This window comes from Parasteatoda tepidariorum, chromosome 10 (genome assembly GCF_982258835.1).
Source record: "Parasteatoda tepidariorum strain Cologne lab strain chromosome 10, Ptep-v5.0, whole genome shotgun sequence".
Lineage (NCBI taxonomy): Eukaryota > Metazoa > Arthropoda > Arachnida > Araneae > Theridiidae > Parasteatoda > Parasteatoda tepidariorum.
In genome coordinates this window covers 94,232,691-94,260,203 of record NC_141764.1, presented here as the reverse complement: position 1 = coordinate 94,260,203, position 27,513 = coordinate 94,232,691, and the positions used below count along the sequence as shown (strand labels likewise).

The 27,513-nt window shown below is 29.1% G+C and overlaps 2 protein-coding genes across 2 annotated transcripts in view; one reads left to right on the top strand and one right to left on the bottom strand.

The window, feature by feature from the left end:
- LOC122272094 (protein Malvolio) overlaps nt 1-15,145 on the bottom strand; it is a 58,385-nt gene extending 43,240 nt beyond the window's left edge. The window contains exon 1 of the mRNA XM_087153371.1: nt 15,052-15,145. The gene's annotated coding sequence lies outside the window, so the exon portion shown is untranslated. The remainder of the gene's footprint in view (nt 1-15,051) is intronic.
- On the top strand, nt 66-27,513 carry LOC107445390 (uncharacterized). Its single transcript, XM_016059775.4, has 5 exons — nt 66-207; nt 12,209-12,278; nt 21,333-21,447; nt 24,512-24,620; nt 27,349-27,513. Exons 2-5 carry the CDS (start codon nt 12,227-12,229, stop codon nt 27,487-27,489), a joined length of 417 nt encoding a protein of 138 aa, XP_015915261.1. The 5' UTR covers nt 66-207; nt 12,209-12,226; the 3' UTR covers nt 27,490-27,513.

Genomic DNA, 27,513 nt, shown 5'->3' with positions numbered 1-27,513 from the left:
TCTTCTGCAAACAAACAATGGCCACACAATGTCAAGCGTGAAAAAATTAATTCTTTCATTCTCTTGTAATAGGAGTGTGCCAAGGCGATTTGCCGAGGAATTTCTTGATTAATGTCAATGTCTCTTCAGGAATATTCAGTGTCGAGTTTCTTTCAGATTTTAATCAAACTGATATTTGCCGCTCTGCTGGTGTCGGACATATAAAGGGTAAGTTTGAACCCCATCTTTAGATACGCATTTGCTTAAGGCTATTGTTTTTGAACGTTAAAGTATAGGAAAATATTGCGATTATATTTTCAAAAAGAAATACGTAAAATTATCTTTCAAATTCGGTACATCTGTCGAATAATGTGTCGCTCAATAAATAAAAGTTTAATTTTATTTACCAAAGCAAATATTAAGATTCAAATTGAGAAGGCGATTCCGAAAAACCATAAATTATTGTATCGTTTTCTTTACCTAGGAAAAAATGATAGGAAACTGAGATACTTAAAATCTGTCCTATTTTATTCAATTTCAGAACGCGATACCAAAATCGTTTTCATAAAATTAAAAAATAGCGATTTTGATCAGTCTTATTTTCTTTTTAAATAGACGTTATAATTGGAATTCAGAAAGTGATTTCGAAAACCACCCTTCCCCCCATTTATAGAATCTTTTTCTTATTAAAAATAAAATTTAAAAAAAAAACTGTGAGTTTCGTATGTCTCATTTTGTTCAAAAATTTTATAACTAATATTTAGAAAGCAATTTTATAGAATCGTTTGCTCTGAAAGAAAAAAAAAGTAATTTTTGCTCTCATTTTAAAATACTACTTTTGAATGAAGTAAAGACTTATTGAAAAGTTAAAGAGTGTTCAACAGCAATAGATTGTGAAATATGCAAAATTTAAAAACTAATTTCAACATCGCTTAGGAAATACAAGGATATCAACATCCAATATTAAGTGCTTAAAAAAAATTCTACTTTTTCTCAAGAGGTTTATTTTTAATAATCAAGCTAATATTCCGAGTGTTTTATGAAACCATTAAGCTAATATGATACAACCTTTAAGTAGAAGTTATTCAGAAAATATAGCGCTTTAAAAATATTTTTCAAATATTTTTAAAGCGCTTTGTATAATCAAAATAATATTTGATGCGATTAAATGGAAATTATATTTTTTTCGAACTATTTTCCAAGATTTTATTACCAACAAGCTAGTATTCCATACATTATAATGTGACCATCAAGTTAAGAGTTCGATATGTTTAAATTGAAGTAATTTTTAAAACGATATTTTGCTAACTTACTTAAAAATGCTTTTTATCATCAAGTTAGTATTTGATGCGATTAAATGGAACTAATTTTAGATATTTATTTATTTATTTTTTGAAAATTTTTAAATCGCTTGTTATCAACGAGTCAGTGTACCAAACATTTTACAGAAACCATCAAGTTAGAGTTTGATATGTTTAAAGGAAAGTAATTTAAAATATATATTTTTGATAACTCTTCCAATGCCTTTTTATCATCAAATTCAATTCGATACGTTTAAATGGAAATTATTAATAGAAAGAATTTTTGCCAGCTTAATCAAAGAATGTAGAAATTGAGATATTTGTAAATAAATTTTCAGGTTCAAATTCTGGTCATAAAGGAATTTCTAATTTAATGAAATTTATACTGTCTTATTATCATAAAAATTTTAAGAATTGATCTAAACTTATAATAACTGTGCAACTGATCAAAGAATCAACTCAAAAGAAAACAGGATTTCGGAAGAAACTTAGGGAGTATTTTTGAAAGAAAAGCAATTTTTATTTGAATAAAATGGAGAGTTAAACGAATGGAGAATAAACTTATAATATAAATTCTGCTTATTTATTCACAATAATAAGCTATTAAAGAAAAGGTAAATAAATATTACAGAAAATACAATAGTAATGTAAATACGGTTTTTAGTAGAATAAAAAACATAAGTGAATTTTATATTTAAAAAGCACTCCTAAACCTCAACACAGGTTTTACAGGTTAAATTTAGTACCGGCAATTTACAAATCTATATTCATATTATGTAAGATTTTTGAAAAAATCTTTAAAAAGAAGTAGTTTATGCTTTCATTCTCGGAATACCTATTTTCATTAAAACACTAAAATATTAAATCCCATGTATTTTATTAAATGAAGCGTTTATTGGTTTATATTATTACTCTTTTATTTGTATACAATATGATTCTCCGTCATTTTTTAATTGAGAAAACTCTACACGTTTTGGAGAGTTTTAGCTGAACCACCAGCAGTTTCAGGCCCTGTGGCAATTGTCCTTGCCCCCCTTTCTTTCAAGTACACTCTTAGGGTTTGCTGTAGGCAAAAACAAAGATCAAAACTGAAGCAGATTTTATAGAAATAAGAAAATACATAATATTTTTTCATTTATAAATTTTATCAAAGATCCCGTTATTTAACACGCTTAAATTTTCAATTCCACAAGCTGATTTAGAATTTGAATTTTATTCTGGTAAATTTGAGAAGTTTTGACTAGAAAAACTATCTTTTATGAGACAAGCCTTAATCCAAATATTTGAAGAACATAAAACTTTAAGTGAATACAGTTTAGCTATATATATCTAAATTCAATATTTTCACTAACCTTGCCACCGTGTAGTTCAAACAAAGAATAAAATAAACTGAGTGAACGAAATTACTTATTTGCTCACTGGTGTTCCTAAAATAATCTTAAAAATGGTGGAAGTTAAACAATAAAATAACATAATTTACAATTTTAGTGATGTTTACTTCAACGCGGCAAAAGTTGAGTATCGAATTAATTTATTAGATCTGAAAAATAAACAACATAATGTATACATAAGACATAGTGATAGCTACCTAAATGGCACAAATATTCATTCTCGAATTAAGATATCTGATTTTTAAATTAAATCAAAACATATAACAATAAAACAACGTTTAGTTACAGCTACCTAAACAGCAAAAATAATTCTAGGGGAACTAAAGTACTCGATTGGTAGATTAAATCAAACAATATAATTTAAAATGAAAAGCTTCAGCTACTTAAGCATCACACACATTCCACATCGAATTAGAATATATGATAAACAGCACAAATATTCATTGAATTAAGATATCAGATAGCTAAATTGAATCAAAGCATATCATATTTTAGGATTTTAGCTACAGCTACTTAAACTGCATCAAGTAGTTCTAGGTCGATTTGAGTTACTCGATTGGTAGACAACAAACAATATAATTTTAAATGAAAGCTGCAGCTACTTAACCAGCATATATATTCTACATCGAATCAAAATGTAGGATAAATAGCATAAATATTCCTTATCGAATTGAAATATAAGATTGTTAAATTAAACCAACACATATCATAATTTAAAGTTTTAGTTACAGTTACATAAACAACACAGATACTCTAGCTCAAATTAAGTAAATAGATCGGTAAATTAAATCAAAACATTTCATGATTTCCAAAAATAACTACGACTTCTAAAGAACCACAAAGATACAAGATTTAGTTAGTTAACCATATAATTTTATCATTAATATTAATCATTTTTAATCAGCCATATTATTTAAATTAATCTTTTAACAAATTAAACCATTTTACAATACAGTTAAAATAAGGTCTACGGGTCTATTTAACCAATACAAATATTTAGAATATTTATTACACTGTCTACTGAATCAGCAAATTATCATTCATTTTCATTTTGTATGTAGTCCAGTAGTAAAATTAAGCATTAGTAAATCTAGTAAAATTAGCATCCAGTAAGATTAGACATTCTCTTAAAAAAATTAAGTTTAATTAAATATTGAGGAACGAGACATTGTGGCTCAGGAATAGGACGCTCGTCTTCCATTGAGGTGACCCGAGTTCGAATTCCAGCGATGGCTGGTCGATTCTAATTCCGCACCCGGTTAGTACCGACAACTGTGCTGACGTAAAGTATCCTCAGTGATAGATGGATCACATGTTGGAGTAACCTTGCTATCAGGCTAACCATGGAAGGTTTTCGTGGTTTTCCTCTCCATGTAAGGCAAATACGGGTGAGTTCCATCGAAAAGTCCTCCACGAAGGCCACTTTCTCCCATTCCTCCCGTCATAAACCCAAAATTGGGTCAGCTGTTCAAAGATGGTTATAAAATAAAATATTGGGAAAACTTTAAAAATTACTGATTTCTTATTTTGGATAAATAAATTATTTGTACATTGTTAACAAATAAGTTATTAGTCAAGAAATTTATTGATTCCAAGATTTGTAACGAGTTTTATATGAAAAAATTCATAAGTATATAAGGAATGAATATTCACATTATAAAATCCATTCTTTCCTCGGAAATCCACAAAAAAAAAATTTTGTTTTTAAGAATTAAAAGTCATTGTTTTTGAGTTTTAAACAAATCATTTTGAAATTTTATGATTTCCTCTTTTATGATTTCTAAAAATTCATAAATATATAAGGAATGAATTTTATATTCATATTATAAAATCCATTCTTTCCTTGGAAATCCGCAAAAAAAATGCTTTTGCTTTTAAGAATTAAAAGTCATTGTTTTTGAGTTTTAAACAAAATTATTTGGAATTTTATGATTTCTTCTTATCATAAACATTTTTTCATATTTTTTAGAGATTTTTATAATAATCTAGAGTCGTTTTACGTTCTACATTAGAAGTTTGAAGTGCACATAAAAATTGTCTTTATAGAATATTTCTCTAATGAGTCTTGTTTGTCATAACATCAATAATATCCATTATTTGAAAATGGTTTTGAGACAATTTAAAATAACTACAAATTATTACTAGTTACCGTAATAGTTTTTAAATGTTAATATTTAACGGATTATTTAATTTCAATTGCAAAGCGATATGTTGGAATCTAATTTATGAGAACACTTACAACTTTTACAGATACATTCATTAAAAAAAATTGAATTGCAAATTCATCGATTAGTAAGAATTTTTAATAAATCAACAACATAATAAAAAAATTTATCATATCGGAACCACTAACAACCTAAAAAATGGAGTCAACTAATGCTTGTTTTCTACAGGGGGCGTTGAAAGATTTTTGCTTTGCAAAGTGGACAGTCATTAAAAAAGAAAGAGGCTGGGAAATTATAGTTTAAACGTAAAAAAAATACTTAAGGAAACAAAGCCCTGCTTGTTTAGATACCTATTATAGATGCGTAAAATGGTATAAATACAAAATTGTACTTGAAACCCTTATAATTTCTCAACTATTAGTCCGATCATAAGTTTTATCTCATTCACTTTAGCTGAAAAAATACATAGGAAACAATGCCCCACTTGTTTATCTAAAAGAAATTAAATTCTCTCCCTCATCTCCATTTTCTAAAAAAAAGGAGAAGCATACAGGAGAGAGTTTTTAAGTACCATTTATAATGACACAACAAAGCTCTCTTTCAAAATAATACTTTCATTTTATTTATTATTTGGTATTAATTTACACCTTTTTTGTCTGCTATAGACTATAGGTGAATTGTTGCACATAAATATTTAAAATATTAGAAATTATAAGCGTCTTACAAGTCTTATAACTAATTATGACAACAAAATGTAGCACATAAACACTTCTCATTATTAAGCGCATTATGTTTACCACTATGAATTAGGTATTCTGATATTCTTTCGAAGAGTAATTGAACTAGAAGAACGTCACAAAATGTAAATCATTTTAATATTTCTCATACATAGAACCACTGGTACAACATGAACCATCTGAAATAATCGAACAAATAAGGGCAATTAGGTTTCTTTTTTTACTGTTCAGCTATCTTTGACCGGATTGATTATCTTATTGAAATGGAACAAGCAAATTAAGATTCCTTTATGCTGTACATACAATTATAGAGCAAAAGTCATGGCCGCCACTGGCAACAAACTATAACAAATTGCGATTAAATATAACAAGGGCAACTAAATATAACCGACCACCCGCTCGCCGCGTTTTCGCCCAAAAATGCAGCTAATGCGCATATTTTTTAATAAATGTGGAATTATTATGAATATTTTAAATTATACTGAAAACTACTGTTATCCACGCTAGCTTCAGAAGAAAAAAAATTTAGTTTTAGAAATGAACCTTCTATTAAATATGATATTTTGAAAAATTCTTCAAAAAAACAAACATTTACCTGATTAATATTAGGTTTATTTAATCATTTAAAATTTTCAATTATTGAAAAAGCAGCCACATCTCTTAAAAAATGGCCACTGTTAAAAATGCTACAACTGGTGACTGGCCAGTAGTAAAATTTCTAAATTTTGCCCTATACGAACAATGATCATTCGATTTCAAATGTTCGTTCAAAAAATATAATTTAATACTCAAGGCAAGAGTGGTAGAAATAAAATAACAACATGAAATCACTTACTGTTATAACCATATCAATTTAAGGCATCACAAATATTCAGGATACAACTACGTTCTTTATTTTTTTTTATTTGTTCAAACCGTATTATCCTTATAAAATGCAACTTTGCAAATAAAGACTTGTATGTTTAACATACAGTATCACAATTATAATTCCATGTTAAATATTTGTTCAAACAAATATTATCTAACACTTCAGCTTAGAATGGTAAAGAAGCATAAAAATTCAGTAATAACGACATCAACTTAAGCCACAGAAAGATTCAGGATAAGTGCATAACTTTGTTATATTATTGTTCGAACTATTTATTTGCTCAATACAAAAATTTGGAAGAATCACGAAGTTCGTTTCACGTTTTATCGTAGTAACTTGTAAATAAACATATTTCCCTACGTTTTCGATACATTGTTAAATTACAACTCTATTTTGATGAGAATTATTACTTTTAAATGAAATTATATAATAGTCAAATCTAAAAAGGTCAAAATTATTTAAAACATCGCATTAATTACAATAATAAAGATGTTATTTTAATCATTGAAATATTCAAAACATATAAAAATGATTGAACTAGGTTAATTGCCCAGTTTAAAAATTTTAAAGCGTATTAAAAGTTTTATGTCCAAAAGTCAATAGGATGTGAAATTTACGAAAATAGTACTTTTTGTGCTTTTAGCACAATAAGATGATTGCGAATGTAAATACTTTACGCTAACGAATAGCACTTGCATCTAATATGGTGAGAAAATAAGTAATAACATTATTGATGACTAATAAAACCATAATAAGCATTCAGGACAAAGACAAAGTACTATAACATCCAGCTGCTAAGTAACGAAAATGAAATTCACTTGTTTCATGTTGAGTGCAGAGATGCCAACTTGCTCCGGACAGCAAATATATATTTTAAAGTGGTTGATTATCAATTATGATTCTTGGTTCAATGAATTCAATTTAGTAGATTTTTATCCACCATTCTAAATAATTCGCAGGCTTGGATAATTCACCACTTTATAGTACTTATGTCATGTTATACCTTTTGAAAAAGCAAACAAAAATAGTTAAATATCTGCAAAACTTACTTAATAGTTATTTACCGTTTTTTAAATTATTTTGACATGTTCGGAGCAATTGGCATATCTGTGAGTGTGTGTGTGGGGGGGGGACATTCTGAATAATTTTTTATCAAATGATCGGATTTTCATGTACCAGGACTGAATCTTATATGTTGACGATGAAAGATATGACAGTTAAATATTTTGAAGAGCAAGAATTCAAATCTGTTGGAAAAGAAGTTATGTTTATTCAATGATAGTACGTTTTTGTGTCTGATTTTGTAACATTAATCACCCCTTAAACCATTAAGATTGAGTCCTAGTGCTTGAAAATCCAATCATTAGATCAAATATAATTCAGGGTATTTCGATTATTATTTTTGCGTATTATGTAGTGCGCAAAATAAAAATTGGACCACCTTTAATAACTTTTGATCCTAATGATTGGATCCTCACGTTCCAGGACTCAATCTTAACGGTTCGAGGGGGTAACCTCAAATATGCTAATTAATAAGAGCAGTCGATATTTTAAATTACGAAATTAGACATAAAAAGTGCTTTCTCTGAGTAAACATACCTTTTTCTCGACAGATTCGGGTTTTTGAACCCCAAATCACAGGGAATCGCTCCAAAGTTTGGACCCCTTAATGTTAATTTTTCCTTTTTGCGTATTTCCCTATATCTCGAAAGCTTTTTATGCGAATTGAAAAATTTTACACAGAATTATAAAATTGGTTTATCTGAAGATAATTCCATGCAAAAAATAACTTTTAGTAAATATTTATTATTTTTAAGAATGGTCGAAAAAATTTTGAATTGTAAGGTTATATCATTTTTGAATCACTTTAAAGAATGTAATTTTATATACAAAAATACAAAATTTGAGCAAAATGGGTCGAATAGTTCCTGAGAAGTCGAATTTCAAAAAAGTCAGATACTTAAAACTAAGATTTCTCAGGAACTGTTCGTCCGATTTTGCACAAAATTTGTATTTTGTTAGATAAAATTACATTCTTTAAAATGATGCAAAAAACTACACATCTACAATTCAAAATTTGTTTAATCATTTTTAAATAAAATAATAAATATTTACTAAAAGTTATTTTTTGTAAGGAATCACCTTTAGATAAACGAATTTTATGATTGTAATTATTTTAAAAACTCGTTTAAAAAGTACTCGAGATATAGCGAAATACGCAAAAAGTAACGTTAACATTAAGGGAACATTTGGATTGCTCTCCTAACCAAATTAACTGACCATAGTTCCCAGATTGCGGCTACCCCCTACATTTTAAAGGTCAGAAATCTGAATCCGCCGAAAAAAAGGTATGTTTATTTAGAGAAAGTACGTTTTTGTGTCTGATTTTGTAACTTAAAATATCGTCTGCACTAATTAATTAGCATATTTGAGGTCAACCCCCTCGAACCATTAAGTCCTAGAACGAAAAAAATCCGGTCATTAGATCAAATATTATTCAGGGTGGTCCGTTTTTCTTTTCTTTTTTTTTGCATTGTACATACACAGTGGTAAATTTTAAATCAGTTTGAAGATACTGGTCTAGGAATTAAATTATATTAAAAAACGAATTAAAGGATATCACCTTAGATAGACAGGGCTTGAAGCTTCATTTATGATAATTGAAAAGGAATAATTGTTGATGTTGTTCTCTTCAGTGGATTTTATTAAGTAGATGTTTTTGTGTTTTATTCTTAAAATTCTTCACTCGCTTTCGTTGAATAAATGTTTTAAAATGTTCTGTAATAAATATATTCAGTCGGATAAAATACTTTTTTGTACTACTTTTTCACTTTTTGTAATTTTAAGGATAGTCTGACCTAATTAATCAGCATATTTTAGGTCCACCCTCATGAAACATTAAGATTGAGTCCTAGTACGTGAAAATCCCATCATTAGATCAAAATTTATTCAGCATTATTCCTTTTTTTTTGCATTCAATATAATATGTATAACATATAAATAAATCTACATCATTGTTGTAAGTACAGTAACGCATTTTCTAACTATAGCATCTTTTTTTAATTCTAGTGGATATATTTTAGAACAATAATTTAATCTAAAGCAGGGAGAGGTAATTAAAAGAATACATATTAGTTACTAACGATATCTATGAAAACAAAAATAAATAGTCAGGATAAATAGCTCGGCGCATAGTTCACGAAAAATAAATATTTATTGAATGATTCATGACATAAAATATGACAACTCGTAGAAGAGATAGGCCGCAAAAGGTGCTCTTTGAAGTCTCTTAAGAGGAAGTTATACAGCTAGAAAAATCATTCATGATGAATTCTCTTTTACATACATAAGTAATTTAAATATAGAATAAGTGAGTTAAGGTAAGACGAGATTAAATCATAAAGTTTTAAATGCTGAAATATTGCTTTAAAAATATCAAGATGCGAACAAATTATGGGACGATAATGAAGTGGGAAGGTTATCCTGCAATAATTTGTTTACCGTATAATTTTTGAAAGAGTTTTTTTTCAGCATTTGAAATTTCATGATTGACTCTTAACTTACCTGAACTCAATATTCTTTAAATTATAAAATACCAATGAAGACGAAAAAGAATTCGCCATGATGGATTTCTCTTGCGGTGTAGCGTCCTCTTAAGTCAACACTTTTTGTCAACTGCCAAACTAATATCTTCAGAAACTAATACTTTTGTATAAAAAAATTATGTGTTTAAACATATAAATTTTGCAGTACACTGGCATCCTTTGAGATTTCTTGATTCGCAAAACGAGCATTTCTCTGCAGTTAGCTTGCTCTGTCGGTTCGAATCAACATTGTTCTGTGCCCTTAATCCCTTGACATACGAAAACGTCTGGGAGACGTCATTTGTTTCTTATGTCAAAATAATAATTGACGTGTCTCAGACGTCTGCAACACAGATATGCCAACTTGCTCAGTACAGCAAATAAATATTTTAAAGTGGTTTCTTTATCAATTGTGATGCTTGGTTTAATAAATTCAATTTAGTAGATTTTAATCCACCGCTATTTCTAAATAATTCATTCGTAGGCTTATATAATTCACCACTTTATAGTAGTTATGTCATACTATACCTTTTAAAAAGCAAGCAAAAATAATCAAATATTTGCAAAATTTAGTTTGTAGTTATTTACTGTTGTTTGTTTTAAAATTATTTTAGCTTTGTCCCGAGCAGTTGGCATCTCTGTTAACATTCCGTTACGAGTTGTTGTTTACAGTGCAATCAAAGATCATTTCTATATCAGGGCTAAAGAGAATAGAAGGGCTAGTTCACTCCGCTCTTAGAGCTGAAGCTACGATTTCCCTCCTCATGACGTCACTGTGTCCACAGATCTCGGAAGATCGCACGCAAAGTTATTATGATAACTTTGCATCTTTCTCTTTGTAAAAATAAGTTAGACTTTTTCTGGTTATTAGCTTTAAAACTTTACGTAATTAACACATTATTTCCATTCATAAACATAGTTCAAAAAAACTTTCTTGGCCCATTATATTAAAAAAAAAAATACCATTTTAAACTTATAAAAATGTTTTACTAGTTGGCGAAAATGACACTATAAATACTTTATTTTAAAAAGTTCAGTTTTAACTTTAATTATTAAGAAAAATGAAAGCATATATCGACACTTTTTTTTATCTACATATTCTTTTATAACAATAAGTTGAGTTAAATTTAGAATCCCTGATTTTAAAATATGCCGTTAATAGTAATTTGTTCATACTTAATCATTAGGAAACATCAACCTTAAACGCTAATTACTGAAACAAAATAATAATTTAGGAACATAATGACATTTTAGAAATTTTACAATTGTTTATAGATATTTAAATTTACGATGATATAATTTATGGATATTTAAATTTAAGAGAATATAATATTTTTAAAAAAATCATAAATATTTAGAATAACTACATTAAAAAATATGTTATGAAATTAGGAGAATTTCAACTATATACCATATATTTTATTTATACTTTTTATTTACATTTTTATTTTCTTTGACTTTATCCATTTTTTAATTTTTTTTTCACCTGCTTTTCTTTTTGAAGTAACGAGGCGGTTTCTATTTAGATAATGAATTTTTATAAAAGTTCTTAACGACAGAATAAACGTATTGCTGTTTTATATTAACTGTGTCTTTTCGGAATCCATTCTTTACATAGTTGTTCATTTACTTTAGGGAACACGCGGAAAATTATAATTTTTCCTTTTGTTTTTCTATCAGAATTTTTTCAAGTTGCAATCGCGCAAACTGGCATTTCGATAATAGTTTTAAATTCTTGTAAATTCACTGCAAAAACTGAGGAAAGTCATTATAAATAATAACAAATGTCTTATAATATCTCGCAAAAAGAAATGCTCCTATATTAGTTAGTTAAGGCCGAACGCTCCGTTCTTGAAGTAAAAGTGCGAGCTTTGGGCCAAAGTGACGTTACTAGAGAAAATCGGGGGATTGGCACGGCGAGAGTTTCTTCAAAAGAGCCAACCAGCCCTTCTATTCTCTTTAGCCCTGAGATTCACCCTACATTTTGCTGTGTTTGCACTAAATCATCTTCAATGCGTAACTAAGAATCAATAAATCTGAGACAGATAAAATTTTAAATAATTTCAAGTGCTAAAATATGGCAAATGCTACAGCTTTTGTAATGGAAAAACAAATGTTGTGTTTGCTTTTAAATATTCTTCTACAACGACATGTTTTACAACATTTGTACGTTTCTTTTCCAGACTCGTAATTCTTCTGAGATGCTAGTCAACATGCTTCTGATTAGTTTCATTGTATCAACGATGGTAGAACGTAAGTATTCACGCTACATAATTAAATTATAAAAATTATTTGCTGATAAAGGCATGCAAAGTATTCCACGATGACTCCTTCGGTGTTTCTAATGATATTCCTTTTAAACCTTTTTATATCTTATTTATAAATTCATTGGAATTGAGTCGTAAAATTTATTTTATAAAATAACAATGATTTACCGTCTAGATTTTAGTAAGGAAGCTTCCACATTTTTTACGTACCATTGGCCCTTAATGTGAATAATTATGAAAATTGACGCGCAGTGTTCCGTGCGTTCAAAGCGATCTCGAACGTCCTGTTGTCAATACGAATACCGAAAAAGGGGTGAAGTACTAAAAATTTAACTGAAAGGTGAGAGCCTAAAAGTTTCAAAAAAGTTTCATTGCTTCTCTCATGCCGCGGCTTTCTCAGTTGACGCCAAGAAAGCACGCGGAAAGGAGCAAAACGATACTCGATTAAAGTTAAGTTGGAAATAATCGATATAAAAAATCAATTGATCAAGTTAAATTTAGTGGAAGGCTATTGTGGTTAAAAGAACGAAAACTGAAAAAACTATTGAGGAGTAGAATAACAACGCACGTGTGGTGTAGCAACATCACAATGCATTTTGGAGAAAAAGTTCTAAAAAGCTAGTTAAGCGATTATTTATTGTTTTGATTGTTCGCGTCAACAAATCTTACCAATGAATTGTCATTTGACAGGTCTTCTTCTATATAGGCCTGATTGCCTCATGCGACTTCCGTGACCCCTCAACGACGTGGAGACGATCGCGTTTATTAACTACATCAAATAGTTTCCGAGCATAACAGTTTCGCCCACATATACCTCGTAATATAAGGTGGCCAGGGGAAGAAAAAAGGAACAAGACCATCAAAATTATAATATAATATCATGATATACATTTAACAATGTATATCACTATAATTTCCAATTTTAAAACTTTACATACATTTACATTGAACAATATTTTTGTTACTCCATTGAAGATAGAAAATTCATTTTAAAATTATCGATAAGGACTGCGATATTATAGTATATATTTCCGAATACCGTATTTACGCTATATCGTAGAAACACGTTTTAGGATATTGTTATCGCGAACAAACAAACCAATATTTCATGATAAATCATCCCGTTTCATCCATTGTCATTCTACTATGATACATGTTCCTATGTTAAAATTGTTCTTTATATAATATCGATAATAAAATGTTTATTATATTTCTTTTAATGAATATATGGAGAAAAGTTATAAAAATAAATGAATGTAATCTCGTATTTTTCCCCACTGTTTACTAAATGAAAATCTTAAGAGTTCTAAGAAAGAAGTATTTTAATTTTTTGCACCTGTAAACAAAAAAGGAAATTAAAACTTCCACTGAATTCCACTTACTCATGTAACTTTTGAACCAGCAATAGCGATATTTGAGTTAACATTGCACACTGCAAGTTTTTTTTTAAACTTTAATTTTATTAATTTTTGTTTACTTGCTGTAAGGATGGAATCTTGTACTTGAAATTTCAACCACTTTTCGATAGGCTATAACACTTAAATTTCTACCGGAACATTGTTCTGGATGACAACAATTTCAATCCTTTTTCTGACAACTACAAGCGAAAATTTTCGCCAAATAATCAATATAGAGCAATTATAGAATCAATAAAGATCATTACAAACTCCAACTACTGTCCGACCTGTTAAAATGTTCGTAATTGAAGTTTCTAACCGCTTCAAACAGAACTGATGACACCATTTTAAGGCAAAAAAGTATTGATCTACAATCGAAATTTCGATCACTTTTCGAACCAGCTGAACGGCTAAAGTTTCGACTAAAAATCTGTGCCTGATACAGTAATAGTAACAAATCAACTCGAGAAGAAGAAGACCAATGATACATAACCACCTCACAACTTTAAAAAAGATAGTGTGTTAATATTCTTGATATTCTAAGATCAAGCTATGTTTCCCCACCTAATGTTGAATGTTAATTAACGTGAGGTTAATTAAATACAACTCCGTATTGCAGATTGAATTTGTTAAAATATAATTTTTTTTAGTCTTATTTAGCCTGGATTTAGTATTTGTTTATGTATTTTACTGCAACCATTATTATTTTCGCTTTCAGCATATGGTAACTTTGTTGCATAATTAGTTTATGTTCTACACGATTTCCTGAATATCTTTGGGTTAAGAAATAAATAAAAACTGTTTTATTAAAGAATATAGAATGTGTCACTTAAGAAAATTGATATTTGAAGGGTTAAACTTACTCCAGTTATAGCTTATCCAATTGTTTTCTAAATTGTGCAAGCAAAATCCACTACTTTCCGACATAAGGCATAACAGAGAGAAAAATAAAACTTCAAGAGTTAAAAAGGAGAATATATTTTTGTCTTTGTAACACTAACAATGAAAACATAGGAGATATTGCTTTTAAAAATAAATTTCTAACACCACTGAAAACATTCATGTATTTTAAAAGTGATGTGCTCTACGTTTTTGTTTCTGATCTGACGAAAACAGAATTATTTTTTTCTTTTTTAGTCTACTTGAAAACTACAGTTTTTTATTTTTATGCTATTGCCTATAAACTTCCTGAAAACTTTTCACGATGTTCTAAATAGTAAAATGTATAACTCGCTAAAATTTTTTGATTTCATCAGTCTTTTATAAATAAAGTAAAAACAAAATAGTTCAAAAAATAATTTTTTTCGGGTCTAAATATATTGTTAGAGGAATGTTAATTGTAAAGAAAGAATGTCACATTACCTGTCCTGTGTGTTTTCAGACCAGCAATAGTTCGTCCGTTTTTTGTGAAAATCTTCTATCAATTTTTCTCATCTATATCTTATGCGAGCTGCGTAAATATTTTTTATTAACAGTATAGTCGTAAGTTAGGAAAAATATTTAAAGTCATTGCTAAACTTTATTTCATAAAATAAAAGAGTGAATTGTCACAACTTATTCGCTCAAAGTAATAAAAATCGTATAGAGCATCTAAGTAGGAAATAAAACGTTATTGGTGTTCGTAGAAAATGTTTCATATCATTCGTTTGAAGATTTAAGTTCTTCAAACGCTTTGTGCTTCACACTTTTTACTTCGTGGATAAAACAAAAAACTGTTCAAATTAAATTATTGTTGAAAAAAATACAGGATTTGAAAACATTAAGGGGTAATTAGCAATAGCTTTTAATATCATTCGTTTGAAGATTTAAGTTCTTCAAACGCTTTGTGCTTAACACTTTTTACTTCATGGATAAAAAAAAAACTGTTCAAATTAAATTATTGTTGAAAAAAATACAGGATTTGAAAACATTAGGGGGTAATTAGCAATAGCTTTTAATATCATTCGTTTGAAGATTTAAGTTCTTCAAACGCTTTGTGCTTCACACTTTTTACTTCGTGGATAAAAAAAAAACTGTTCAAATTAAATTATTGTTGAAAAAAATACAGGATTTGAAAACATTAGGGGGTAATTAGCAATAGCTTTTAATATCATTCGTTTGAAGATTTAAGTTCTTCGAACGCTTTGTGCTTCACAATTTTTACTTCGTGGATAAAAAAAAAAAACTGTTCAAATTAAATTATTGTTGAAAAAAATACAGGATTTGAAAACATTAGGGGGTAATTAGCAATAGCTTTTAATATCATTCGTTTGAAGATTTAAGTTCTTCAAACGCTTTGTGCTTCACACTTTTTACTTCGTGGATAAAACAAAAAATTGTTCAAATTAAATTATTGTTGAAAAAAATACAGGATTTGAAAACATTAAGGGGTAATTAGCAATAGCTTTTAACATCCTTCGTTTGAAGATTTAAGTTCTTCAAACGCTTTGTGCTTCACACTTTTTACTTCATGGATAAAAAAAAAACTGTTCAAATTAAATTATTGTTGAAAAAAATACAAGATTTGAAAACATTAGGGGGTAATTAGCTATAGCTTTTAATATCATTCGTTTGAAGATTTAAGTTCTTCAAACGCTTTGTGCTTCACACTTTTTACTTCATGGATAAAAAAAAAAAACTGTTCAAATTAAATTATTGTTGAAAAAAATACAAGATTTGAAAACATTAGGGGGTAATTAGCTATAGCTTTTAATATCATTCGTTTGAAGATTTAAGTTCTTCAAACGCTTTGTGCTTCACACTTTTTACTTCATGGATAAAAAAAAAAACTGTTCAAATTAAATTATTGTTGAAAAAAATACAAGATTTGAAAACATTAGGGGGTAATTAGCTATAGCTTTTAATATCATTCGTTTGAAGATTTAAGTTCTTCAAACGCTTTGTGCTTACACTTTTTACTTCATGGATAAAAAAAAACTGTTCAAATTAAATTATTGTTGAAAAAAATACAGGATTTGAAAACATTCGGGGGTAAAATTAGCTTTTAACTGACGGTTATGCTATATAACACCAAGCTATATAATTACCAAGAGAGAAGTTTTAAATGTGGACTATGTGCTTCTTATCAGATATAAAAAAAAAACCTATAAGAGATACCATTATTGACCTAAAATTGATAATACTACTAAATAAAACGATTTTTACCAAGATGAAAATCTTAAATTTGTTTACGATTTTATAACAAGTTTTTACGATTAAATAACAAGTTTTATTTCGATATTTGTAATTATTTGGGAAATTAGGCAGTAAATGCCTAACTGACAGTAATGCTAAATTATTTATTTCAGTATTATTTATTTCAGTTTCATTAAAGAAAAATATTTATTTCAGTATTTTTAAATATCAGGGTTTATTGAGGCAGTTTAATAATTTTAAGTAGCGTTTTTACCAAGACGGAAGTCTCAAATTTGGGCCATGTATTTCTTATCAGGTGCAAAGAAAAACTAAAAAAATTTTATTATATTTGCTGATTATCGGCGAAATTAGCCTAAAATTGATAGTTACGCTGAATAACACGTTTTCCAAGATCGAAGCCTCAAATTTGGACCATGTCTTCCCTATGAGAGAAATAGAAGAACTAAGAAAGTTTTATTTAAGTACTCGTTAGTGAAGTCAATTCGTTTTTAAAATTATACATTTGGACCAAAAATAGACTAAAAATGTCATTAAAAAAAACAACAACTAACTTTTAGAAAAAAACCGAATGCAGATTTGAAATCGGAGATAAGAAAGTATCTAAAATCTGTTCAAAAAAAAATCTCATGCAACAAAAAAAAATAAATAAAAATTTCGTCAGTGTACTTTAAGCAAGTTAAAAATATCGCCATCTATCGGGAATCAGCAACATTTTCTGTAATAAATTTAAAATTATAATATTGCCAAATATTATATCGCACGTTTGAATACATCTCTCGATTTTTTTAGGTCTTCCAGTCCACTCCACCCCACTAAAAAAAATAAGCAAAATGCCTAAAATAAATAAATAAAGAAAGAAAACACAAAAAATTTCTAAGAATTCCAAAATATCACAAGATTTTACCCCCTAGAAAAAAAATTAGGTGAGCAAATTTCAATTAACTTATACACTGTTTTTTCGTTTTTAATTTCAATATCCCTAAACTCTAGCTGGATTTTCCATTTTTTTTAAAATTCACGTGTCAACGCCATTTGCTGACCATTTTTTTTCCATTCTGCTTCACGTTCTTAATTTCTCATAAGCAAACCTTTTTTGGGAATAAGTAGTTTAATGTGTTTGTTAGTGATATGAGCAGGAAATTAATCCATATTTCATTTATTTAATTTTATGATTCTATAATTTTTTTTCACAAGGAAACATAATTCTAATAAAAATTCCTTCAGTTATTAAAAATGGAATAGAAAAAAGCTGGAGAATATGGATTAAAAACTGTTTTCATGCGATTTATGGATCACAATACCCTCCCTCCAACTACTTGGGAATTTCCGTAGTTTCGGAAAATATTCTTCACAGCGGAAACAAAGGTAACTTTTTAATATCTAAATAAATAGGAATTGGAAGGATTTAATTTAGCATTACAGATAAATAATTTAAGCAGATATATAAGAGGACAGCTAGACAAGTTGTCACGTTCCTAAATTCTGAAAGTTTTATAACACATACTTCCATTTATTTTCAAGCTTTCTGTTTAAATGTAGAAATATTTGACAAAAACTTCAAATATTGGAAGGTGCGCTTGCTATTGAAAAAAAAATAATAATAACTGTGTGATGGAGAGATAGTTTAAATTTACAAGGCATATTGCTTAAAATATGAGACGATCAATATAAATATATGAGCAGCAAAAAGAGTTATGCTACTTTAATGCGCATCATTAAATAGTTTTGGAAAAGTTTGAAAAACAAACTAAATAAATATCATATTTATAAATTCTCACGATTTATTATTATTATAGTTTAGGATACAACCTAATCAGCAAATTCATTCCTTTTTTTGTCGCTAGAGGGCCAATCAAAATGCTGACAGCTATTACCATTTCTATTGCATCCAGAATGACGACAATGAAATTGTATTTTACTGCGATCGTTCAAGTGATGTGACAATTTGATCTATACACCCACATAAACAATTTTCTCAACGTGATATTACAAATGTTTTATGGTTGAAATAATAGACACCGTCATTTTCGTATTATTTTATGAACGACTGAAATAAGAGCAAGGAATTGCTATCGTCACGTCACATCTTTACTCAGGTGTTAAGATTTAAAATTATAAGAACATACTTAAACACTCGCGTCAAAGTTTGAATAAATGTTCTAGATGAATCATAAAAAAAACTTTTTAAACTCGCAAAAATTGCTATTCAAATGTCGATATTTATAACTATGCATAAAAATTTTTCGATGAGAAATCTTGATGGTATATGAGAAGTTCCAGATATTTTTGGTTGTTATAATATAACATTAATACAAGTCATAACAGTATTTACCCATAAATTACTTATCATTATTCAACGATGTTTTGCCACGCGAATTCTTTGCCTACAGTCAACACATTTCTTTATTTATTACACCTTTTGCGGTAAATATATTTACTACAAGTTATTTTTTTTAATTCATAATACAGTAAAACCTGTGCAAGTTGACCAATTGTGGTGCATTGCTTCGGCGGTCAACTTCGACAGGCGGTTAACTTATAGAGGAGAAGGAGTCATTTTTTAATACATGTTTTTTTTTAAGAATCCTCATAAGAACAGCCTACATTATTTATGTCATTATATACATTTCTCATATGGTAAACTCACGAAAGGGTTTATGTTAGCGCTTAATGCTACCCTATTATTTTTTATTAAAATTGTCACACCAGGGAGATGGCACGCCACACACATAAAATTTGCACGACAGATAAAACTGGGTGTGGTATGAAAACGATTAAATTTTCCACACATTCATGCAACGCCCGTGGTGAAATCAGAGGTTCGACAGCAATTTTCACATACCCAATTTGCATTTGAAAGTTATTTTCTGATTAAAAAGGTACTGTTATGCCTCGTGTAAGAAGGATAAATGCTCACAGGTAAGTGTCTGATTTTGATTAAAGAAAGATTTTAGCCCACCGGAATTGAGGTTTATTGTACTGCGTTATTAGTGCTCATCCTGCTACGGTCCTCGGAATATGGAATGGATGGGTTCAGAACGTCGTACTAGATTTCAGCGTCCTTTTACCGTCACGAACAGCCAAGAAAATAGATATTTTATTCCCATTACAGCAAGGGGTCGCACAACGATATTACGATCCATGAGTATGCAACCATATTTAAGACAAGAGATAATTTGCAAGACAACAAGTCTGTGCTCAAACAGTTCGATAACGTTTGCAGTCGTATAGACAGCCAACGTGGCAACCACGGCTTTTGCTGCCTTTGACGCAGTATCACAAAAAGGAACATTTGCAGTGGTGAATTTAATGATCCATATGGACCCATGAATGGCAGCAAGTTATTTTTGCAGACGAATGGCAGGTTTTTACAGAACCATCATCTTCATATCAGTGTTTGGTAGGCATCATAGAGAACGGAATTCATGGCATCATAGAATATTAATTCAAAACGGCATTATGGAATATCAAATCAAAGCTTATTTTAACTGATATCAGTTGCGTGTCTAAGTCTCAGCCACTAAAACTAATTAACCTGACTTTTCCAAAAATATTTTTTTCTTAAAACTTACAGTTTATCATTCTAGTCGTAAGCTTGATTTTAGCCATCACTACAAAGAACCATGTTTATCTCACAGAACTGAACGACAGTATTGTTAAGTTGATATGGTTTTAAAATATATATAATTCAAAACAGTGCTGTATAAATTATGTTTAAATGTATTTAGCTATCTTTTTTTTTATCATTACTCTGTATATGTTTGTTTTGTTCAACAAAAACTAATGCAGATAACGAGAAAGGTGCATAATGTGCTTTATTATAGCCGAAGATGGTGGACTCTACCAAAAAAAAAAAAATCTTGAAGACCGACAGTAAAAAAAAAAAAAAAAAGCAAAAAGGCTTTGTAGTTTGAGCATGTATGGAGTTAGAAGCTTTTTCTTCAGTTGAGTTTTAAGTTGATCTTCGAAGCATATAAATTTTAGTCAATAGCAAGTAAATACTTTATTATTCTGTAGTTTAAATTTTTTTGGGGTCAGAAAATTGTGTATAAATAACCATGGTCTAAGATTATAACAGTCAATGCTTACATATTGATATGTTATGGTAGTATCTTAGTTTTATCCCATATTAGGACACCTTTGCAGATTCGTAAACATTTTTATTTATTTGTTTTTATTCATTTATTTATTTTTGAAATAACATTGCATTGTACTTCCGATTTTAACAAGTTTGTAAAAATCTCAAATGATTCACACCGGTCACATGCATATTAGATAATAATGAACATAATAAAACCTGTATTCTAATTTTAAGAAAGAGAGTCTCACATGAAGAACCTTAGCCATATAAATAAGCTTAATATGACTGCAAATGGTAAATAGTACTTCTTTAATAAATAGAATAAGGGGTTGTAACTATTTATTAATTTTTTTCTAAAACTATTTTTCTTTTAAATTCCCAGCATTTATTAATAACAACGCATATATAGTATATGGTAATCTTTCAGTGACTCCTTGTACAAGCATGTCCCAAACATATTCCAGTTTCTTAAAGGACCTAATAAGGCGACAATCGTACAACGCACAGATGGAAAGCAGAGATAAGCGGCAAATTAATAGAAGGTAAGAAATTTTGAAACTTTTAAGAAAAATATTAAACTGAAGTACGAGTAATGAATTCATGCATTCTTCTGTATATATCATATAATGAGGTGATAAAAGTCATGGGATAGAACTATGGAAATATACAAATGGCAGTGATATCGGGTATAAATAATTTTGTAAATTATGTATGGGTTGTAATTGTGTTCAGTTATTCATCTGAGGATGTTTCTGATGTAATTATGGCGGCAATAAGAGAATTAATATACGTTAAACGTGAAGTGGTATAGTTTATCTAAAATAAGAACTCCTTCAGACATTCGTCTGGACCTGTGGCGGTGACTATGGCAACGAGATATGACTATTTCAAGTAGGAGTCACTGTTTTGGAGTAGTTTCGGGTCGGGGGGAGAAAGGCAATCTTTTTCTTTGGTCTATTGTGTTAGTCCTAGAGTGAAGCTGTCCTCCCTAAAATGCGACACTCTTGTTTCCATAACACCAGACGGCCTCAGACTTTGTGGCGGGAGGAGTTCTTAGCTTAGACAGTCTATTGTTGGAGCTAGAAACAAGGGACAGTCCATTTGGAAACTGTGAGGGAATCCAACATTCCTAGATCCACAGTATCAAGAGTATACCGAAAATACATAATTTCAGATATAAAATCTAGTGTACTACCGCCTGCAGTTGATGACTCGGAGACCGCTGAAGTGTGTGTATATTTGTCAGTGTTAACCGACAACATTGTGAGTAATAACCGCAAGCATCAATGCGGGACGTGAAATGGGCGTGTCCATACAGTGCAGCGAAATTTGGCTGCAATGGAACAGCAGAAGAACAACTCGAATGCCTTTACTAACAACACGACATCACATCCAGTGCCTCGAGATCTCCAGGGCTCGTGACTATATTGGTCGGACCCTAGAGATGACTGAAAAATTGTAGCTTGGTCAGAAAAATCACAATTTCAGCTGGTCAGAGCTGAAGGGAGAGTTCAAGTCTGGAACATCAGAGCCCACGGAGCTATGGATTTAAGTTGTCAACAAGTTACTGTTGACAGTTTTCCAGATTCAAGATGGTTAAATCTTTCGTGTAGTATCGTCTAAAAAATGTTTTTCAGTCTTCCTCGTCGTCTCGAGTTTAAAGGTTTACCCCAGTCATGCCAAACGTCTAAATTTGATGAATCGAATTATGTTTTTTTTTTTGTCTTATTAAATTGTCAAGTTCTCTATTTCTTATTTTTTTACTGTGTATTATTTACTCTAATTGGTTCTAAAATTCTTTTAAAAATTTTAATTTCGAAAATTAGTTGATTAAATAAATCATCTACTTTTTACTACAGCCGACTTCTTTAGTAAGAAGTGTGTTCCTATATTGGTATAAGTAAAAGCAATTGTTTTCCTTTTCGTATCCTGGAGTTAATTTCATCTGATATATTGTTAGTGTTGATAATTGAACCAAGGTAGCTAAAACTGGAAACTTTTTCAAACTTACAGTTATCTACCGCAAGCGCGGATGACATAATTGTAGATTTTGTTCCTGCGATAAGTTTTGTTAATTAATACTGAGACCTACTCCATTTGCTCTTTATAAGATGACAATAGTAAAGAAAATTAAAGATATTCTACTTCTACTTACAATAAAGATATCATCAGCAAACGTTGGATGGTCTTACTGATAATTAAGCCTCTCAAATCCAATAGGCGCGAATTATATATTCAAGTGCCATAATAAAAAGTAATGAAGATAATGAATTTTCTCCGTGTGTCTGACACCAAAACCCATATCAAAATCATCTGTAATCTCATCCTGCAAGATAATAGCGGCTTTAGGCCCTTTGAGGATAACTTTTATTAGTTTAACTTAATTGGAATTTTCAGCTCAACTAAAATGTTTACCAACTTAGTTCTAATAATTACCTCAAACGCCTGCTTAAAATCAATAAATAATGCAGTGATGCCTCGATAGTTGTTGCAGTCCATTTTATCACCTTTTTTATACATTGGTATTAGTCCCATTCTTCAATCATTTGGAATATTTTATCCTTTCTTCCAATAGTTAATACCAATTCAAATATTCATTTCCAGAGTGCTTGAAATATTCCGCACTTATTCCATCACTCCCTGCTGCCTTATTATTCCTCATTTAACAATGTACACAAAATCGTCAAAAGATAGTTCCTCAATATCATCATCTACACCAGGGGTTCTGAAAAGGTCTTCCGTGGAAGCTTAGGGTTCCGTGGGTTAGGACCTTTTTTTTTAAGCCAGTAATGATTTTTTAAACCTGTAATAACTTTCTAATGTACCAATAATAGATTATTTATTCTATAATTAGGTTTTTATTACGAAATTATTTAAGTGTAATATTATTATAAAAATAAATAGCAAATCTTAAAATATATATGTATTTTTCCAATAACAATATATTGAATAAATTTCTAAAAGGATATACATTTACAGATGATTGTATCAGTATTTCTCATCGCACTTTAAAATTCAAAATAAAGTAAAATCCAAAAATTTTAATTATTTTTCTCCTATAACCACTCTCACATTTCATAAGTTCTTCTTCAAAAACCATAATTTAGCTTATAATCCTGCACTCGTAACACTTTTGCAATTATGGACATTTATTGAGGCTGTATACTCCTGCAAGATGATCATTTAGTTTGTTCTCTACATTAAAATTTTTTCGATACAATAATCTAAGTTGCATTTTTTAAAAACTAAAATAATAGAAATTTAAACACTTTACCAATAAAATATCTTTACTAATAATCAATGGGAACACATATTATATAATTTAGAAAATGTTTTCCAAAACTTCTTAAAAATTCGAAACTTCAGCAGAATTTATTTCAATCTATTTTCGTTAATTGTTTGCACAATGATAGGCTTCATGCCACCCGAGGTGGATGCATTGAAGTTTATTAATTGATACACAAAAAAACTTTAATATCCAATAGTTCATTTTTAGTGTAAAAAAAAATGAAAAAAGTACTTATCTTGTAGTATACTTAATGGCTACATTGCATACGCTGGAATTTGAATAATTATTAATTTTTTTTAAATGTATTTTGCTTTCAGATCTTGGTGTTGTGGAGATTCTTTGAGTTCTTCAATAAGTAGCATGACTAAACAAATTCGACGGGGTTTACAATATGGATGGAAAATGACCGCCCAAATAATCAGTTTGGTATGTAAAAAAAAAAGAAACTTTTTAATTGAAATTTTTTCAATGAAATGCTTGAGATCTTATGTTTATTTTTGTTACTGTTTCTAGTTTTTTATTGTAAAGTTTTGAAATAATATGTTTAAGAATTAAAAGATGAAATAGTCAATTTTGAATTAACATACAAAACAAATAATACGTAGTTAGTGTTCATTATATAATTTATTTATATAATTATAAATATAAATAAATATAGATAGATATCATTAATATATAGATATATTTCATTAAATTTACAAATATATTTTGGTTGATAAGAATTAGTTAACACTAGAAAGACGGAAAATTAGTATATACCTATATTGCCCAAAAGCAGTCAAAATGACTGGATTGTGAATGCGTAAATAAATTTGCTTAAAATTTATTTTTTATATTATTTATAGTTATGTAACAAGTTATTAGTAAATATAAATAATAAAAAAATATATATGTTGCACAAAAAGTCACAAAATTCTAAGAAATTGTGTCATTATAAACATCATTATTTTTCTAACTGAAATTAAAAGCAGTCAAAATGACTTCCTTAGGCAATCTAGTGTTAAAAATAGCTAAGTTTCTTCAATCAATCTCTACCTTTTTTGTTTTGTTTTTTTTTTAAATTTTTCGCTTTTATGGCCACTTTGGTACTATTTAAAAAAAATAATCGACCGGTAATCAGGTTTTCTTTATTAGATACATTTTAGATCAGATTACATTTTTCTTTATTAGATACATATACAAACTTTTATTAGATACATTTTTTTTCTTTATTAGATACTAATAATCCTAAATGTACCAAAAGTAAAAAAGTATATATAGAAAAAATAGTAAATTATTAGTGTAACATAACCTTTAGAGAGTGTGTCATAATCCCTCCGGATAATTGGTGATCGAGATGGGCAACAGTTGGCGTAGATCAGAACTCTCTACTAATGACAACACTTCGCATATTTTCACAATTAGCGCGTGGAGAGTCATAGGAGAAGGAAGTATGCTAGTTTCTGTCCTGATTTTCAAATAGATTAAAAACTTTTTAGTTAGGAAATTATAAGGAACTCAAAACTACATTGAACGTAGTTCAAAAAGAAAGCATCGTGAAAATTTATGAAAAATATTTTTGACAATTACATACGAAAAATATTCCGAAAGGGGAAAATATCGTAGCTCATTCCTATACAACTGAAAAGAGGAGAAGGAAAGGGGGAGAATCAAGACATGGAACTGGTCTTCTCCCCAGATGGCGCATTCGAACGTTGTGATCGTGAATTCATAAATAAAATCCATTCGCCCAATTAAACAGTTATACAACGCTAGATTATGCTTTAAAAATCCAATTCCTTAATCTACTTATCACGCATTTTGAAAATAAAATTTCATAATTCAAAGTCATGCCGTTCATAAGTTTTATATTAACTTGAGGGACGAGGAAGCCCATAGGTAAGAGAATAAAATTCGGTCCAAAAAGATTGAATTCGATCCTGGACTCAGTGTTCTATAAACTTGAATAATGGAAACTTAAAAAGGAAAAAAAAAATTTAAGTAATAGGCAATGGGAAAATTTTGGCAAATTCTGTATAGCACGTTTTAAATGATGCTATAAGCATATTTAATCTTTCCTTTGATGAGTTTAACTTCTAACTCGTATTATGGTAGATCTAATATTATAAAGCCGTTACAGAATGTACAACAGATAATATTAAAAAATAAAGGATGTGTATTGGGTGTCAAAAACGTGTAGTATTGTGATATTAAGGTACATATCCGTTTCGAAGAATGGTTAAAAAAAACTTAAAAACCACAGTACTTATATTGATATCATAGGTAATTCATTTGCACAATAATTATAACGGTAATAACCAATAGCATTTAATACCACTTTTAACTAAGCATAACTGACGTCAATAATAGTTGGGCGAATTTTGTGGTCTTCGAAATAAGTACAGATTTAAATTCGTTCGCAAAAATTATTCGAAAAAATATTAGTGTCATTACTTATCATTATCGAAAATTATAATTAATTTATTTCGATAATAAGTACAAATTAATTTTTTTTATTATAAATCTAAATTGAGAGAAGAAAAGGTACTTATTTGTATATGAGAACCGTAAAAAATTACCATTTTTTAATGAGAACAATGGTGCTTAATTAATTTTCGTAATAAGTAAAAATTGAAATAAAAAATAGCTTTGTGCTAAAACATTAAATTAATAGGGGAAATGTACTTCGTCTAGAAAAACCATAAAACATTGCCCTATTATTATTGGTGCCCGCTTATTTAATTTTAGAAATAGGTACTACTGACATGTTAATGGGTACAAATATACTAATATTGGTACTGTGGAAAAAGATTTTCATTGCCCACCAAAAGGGATGAGCACTGTAAAAAGTTGTTGATTATGGTAATTTTATGGTTACCAGAATTTGACCTCGAGCAGAAACTATATTCCCAAATGGCACTAAATATAATTAATATTTATTTTGATGGGATGATAACAAATATAACGTAAAGCCACCAAGAAAAAAAAAAAGAAGATTGGAATTAATCGTGAAGGTTCATTTTTGCGAATGATTTAGTTGAGTTGATTCATGTCGATTAAATGATTATTTACTTTTTTTCTACCCCATAGGACGAACATGTATTTTTAATTAGTTTAAAATATAGAAAACATTTTTTTCACAGTTTCTGATATAAAAATACTTTTATCATTTCAGTATAATGGCATTAGAGGTATAATCGCTCTCTTCAGTCCAAACAGTTCCCAGATGCAAGACACACAAGACATAGTCGACCAACTAAGGAACAAAACAAAGCAATCTGTATTTGAATATTTAAAGATGATTGGACTGAATTAAATAAATACTTTTCTTATTTTTGTA

Excerpts from the sequence above, each read along its gene's own strand:
- LOC107445390 (XM_016059775.4), top strand. The coding sequence starts at position 12,227 with ATGCTAGTCAACATGCTTCTGATTAGTTTCATTGTATCAACGATGGTA. Across the intron at positions 12,279-21,332 it reads TGTATCAACGATGGTAGAAC|TGACTCCTTGTACAAGCATG; the intron begins GTAAGTATTCAC and ends GTAATCTTTCAG. Across the intron at positions 24,621-27,348 it reads CCGCCCAAATAATCAGTTTG|TATAATGGCATTAGAGGTAT; the intron begins GTATGTAAAAAA and ends TTATCATTTCAG.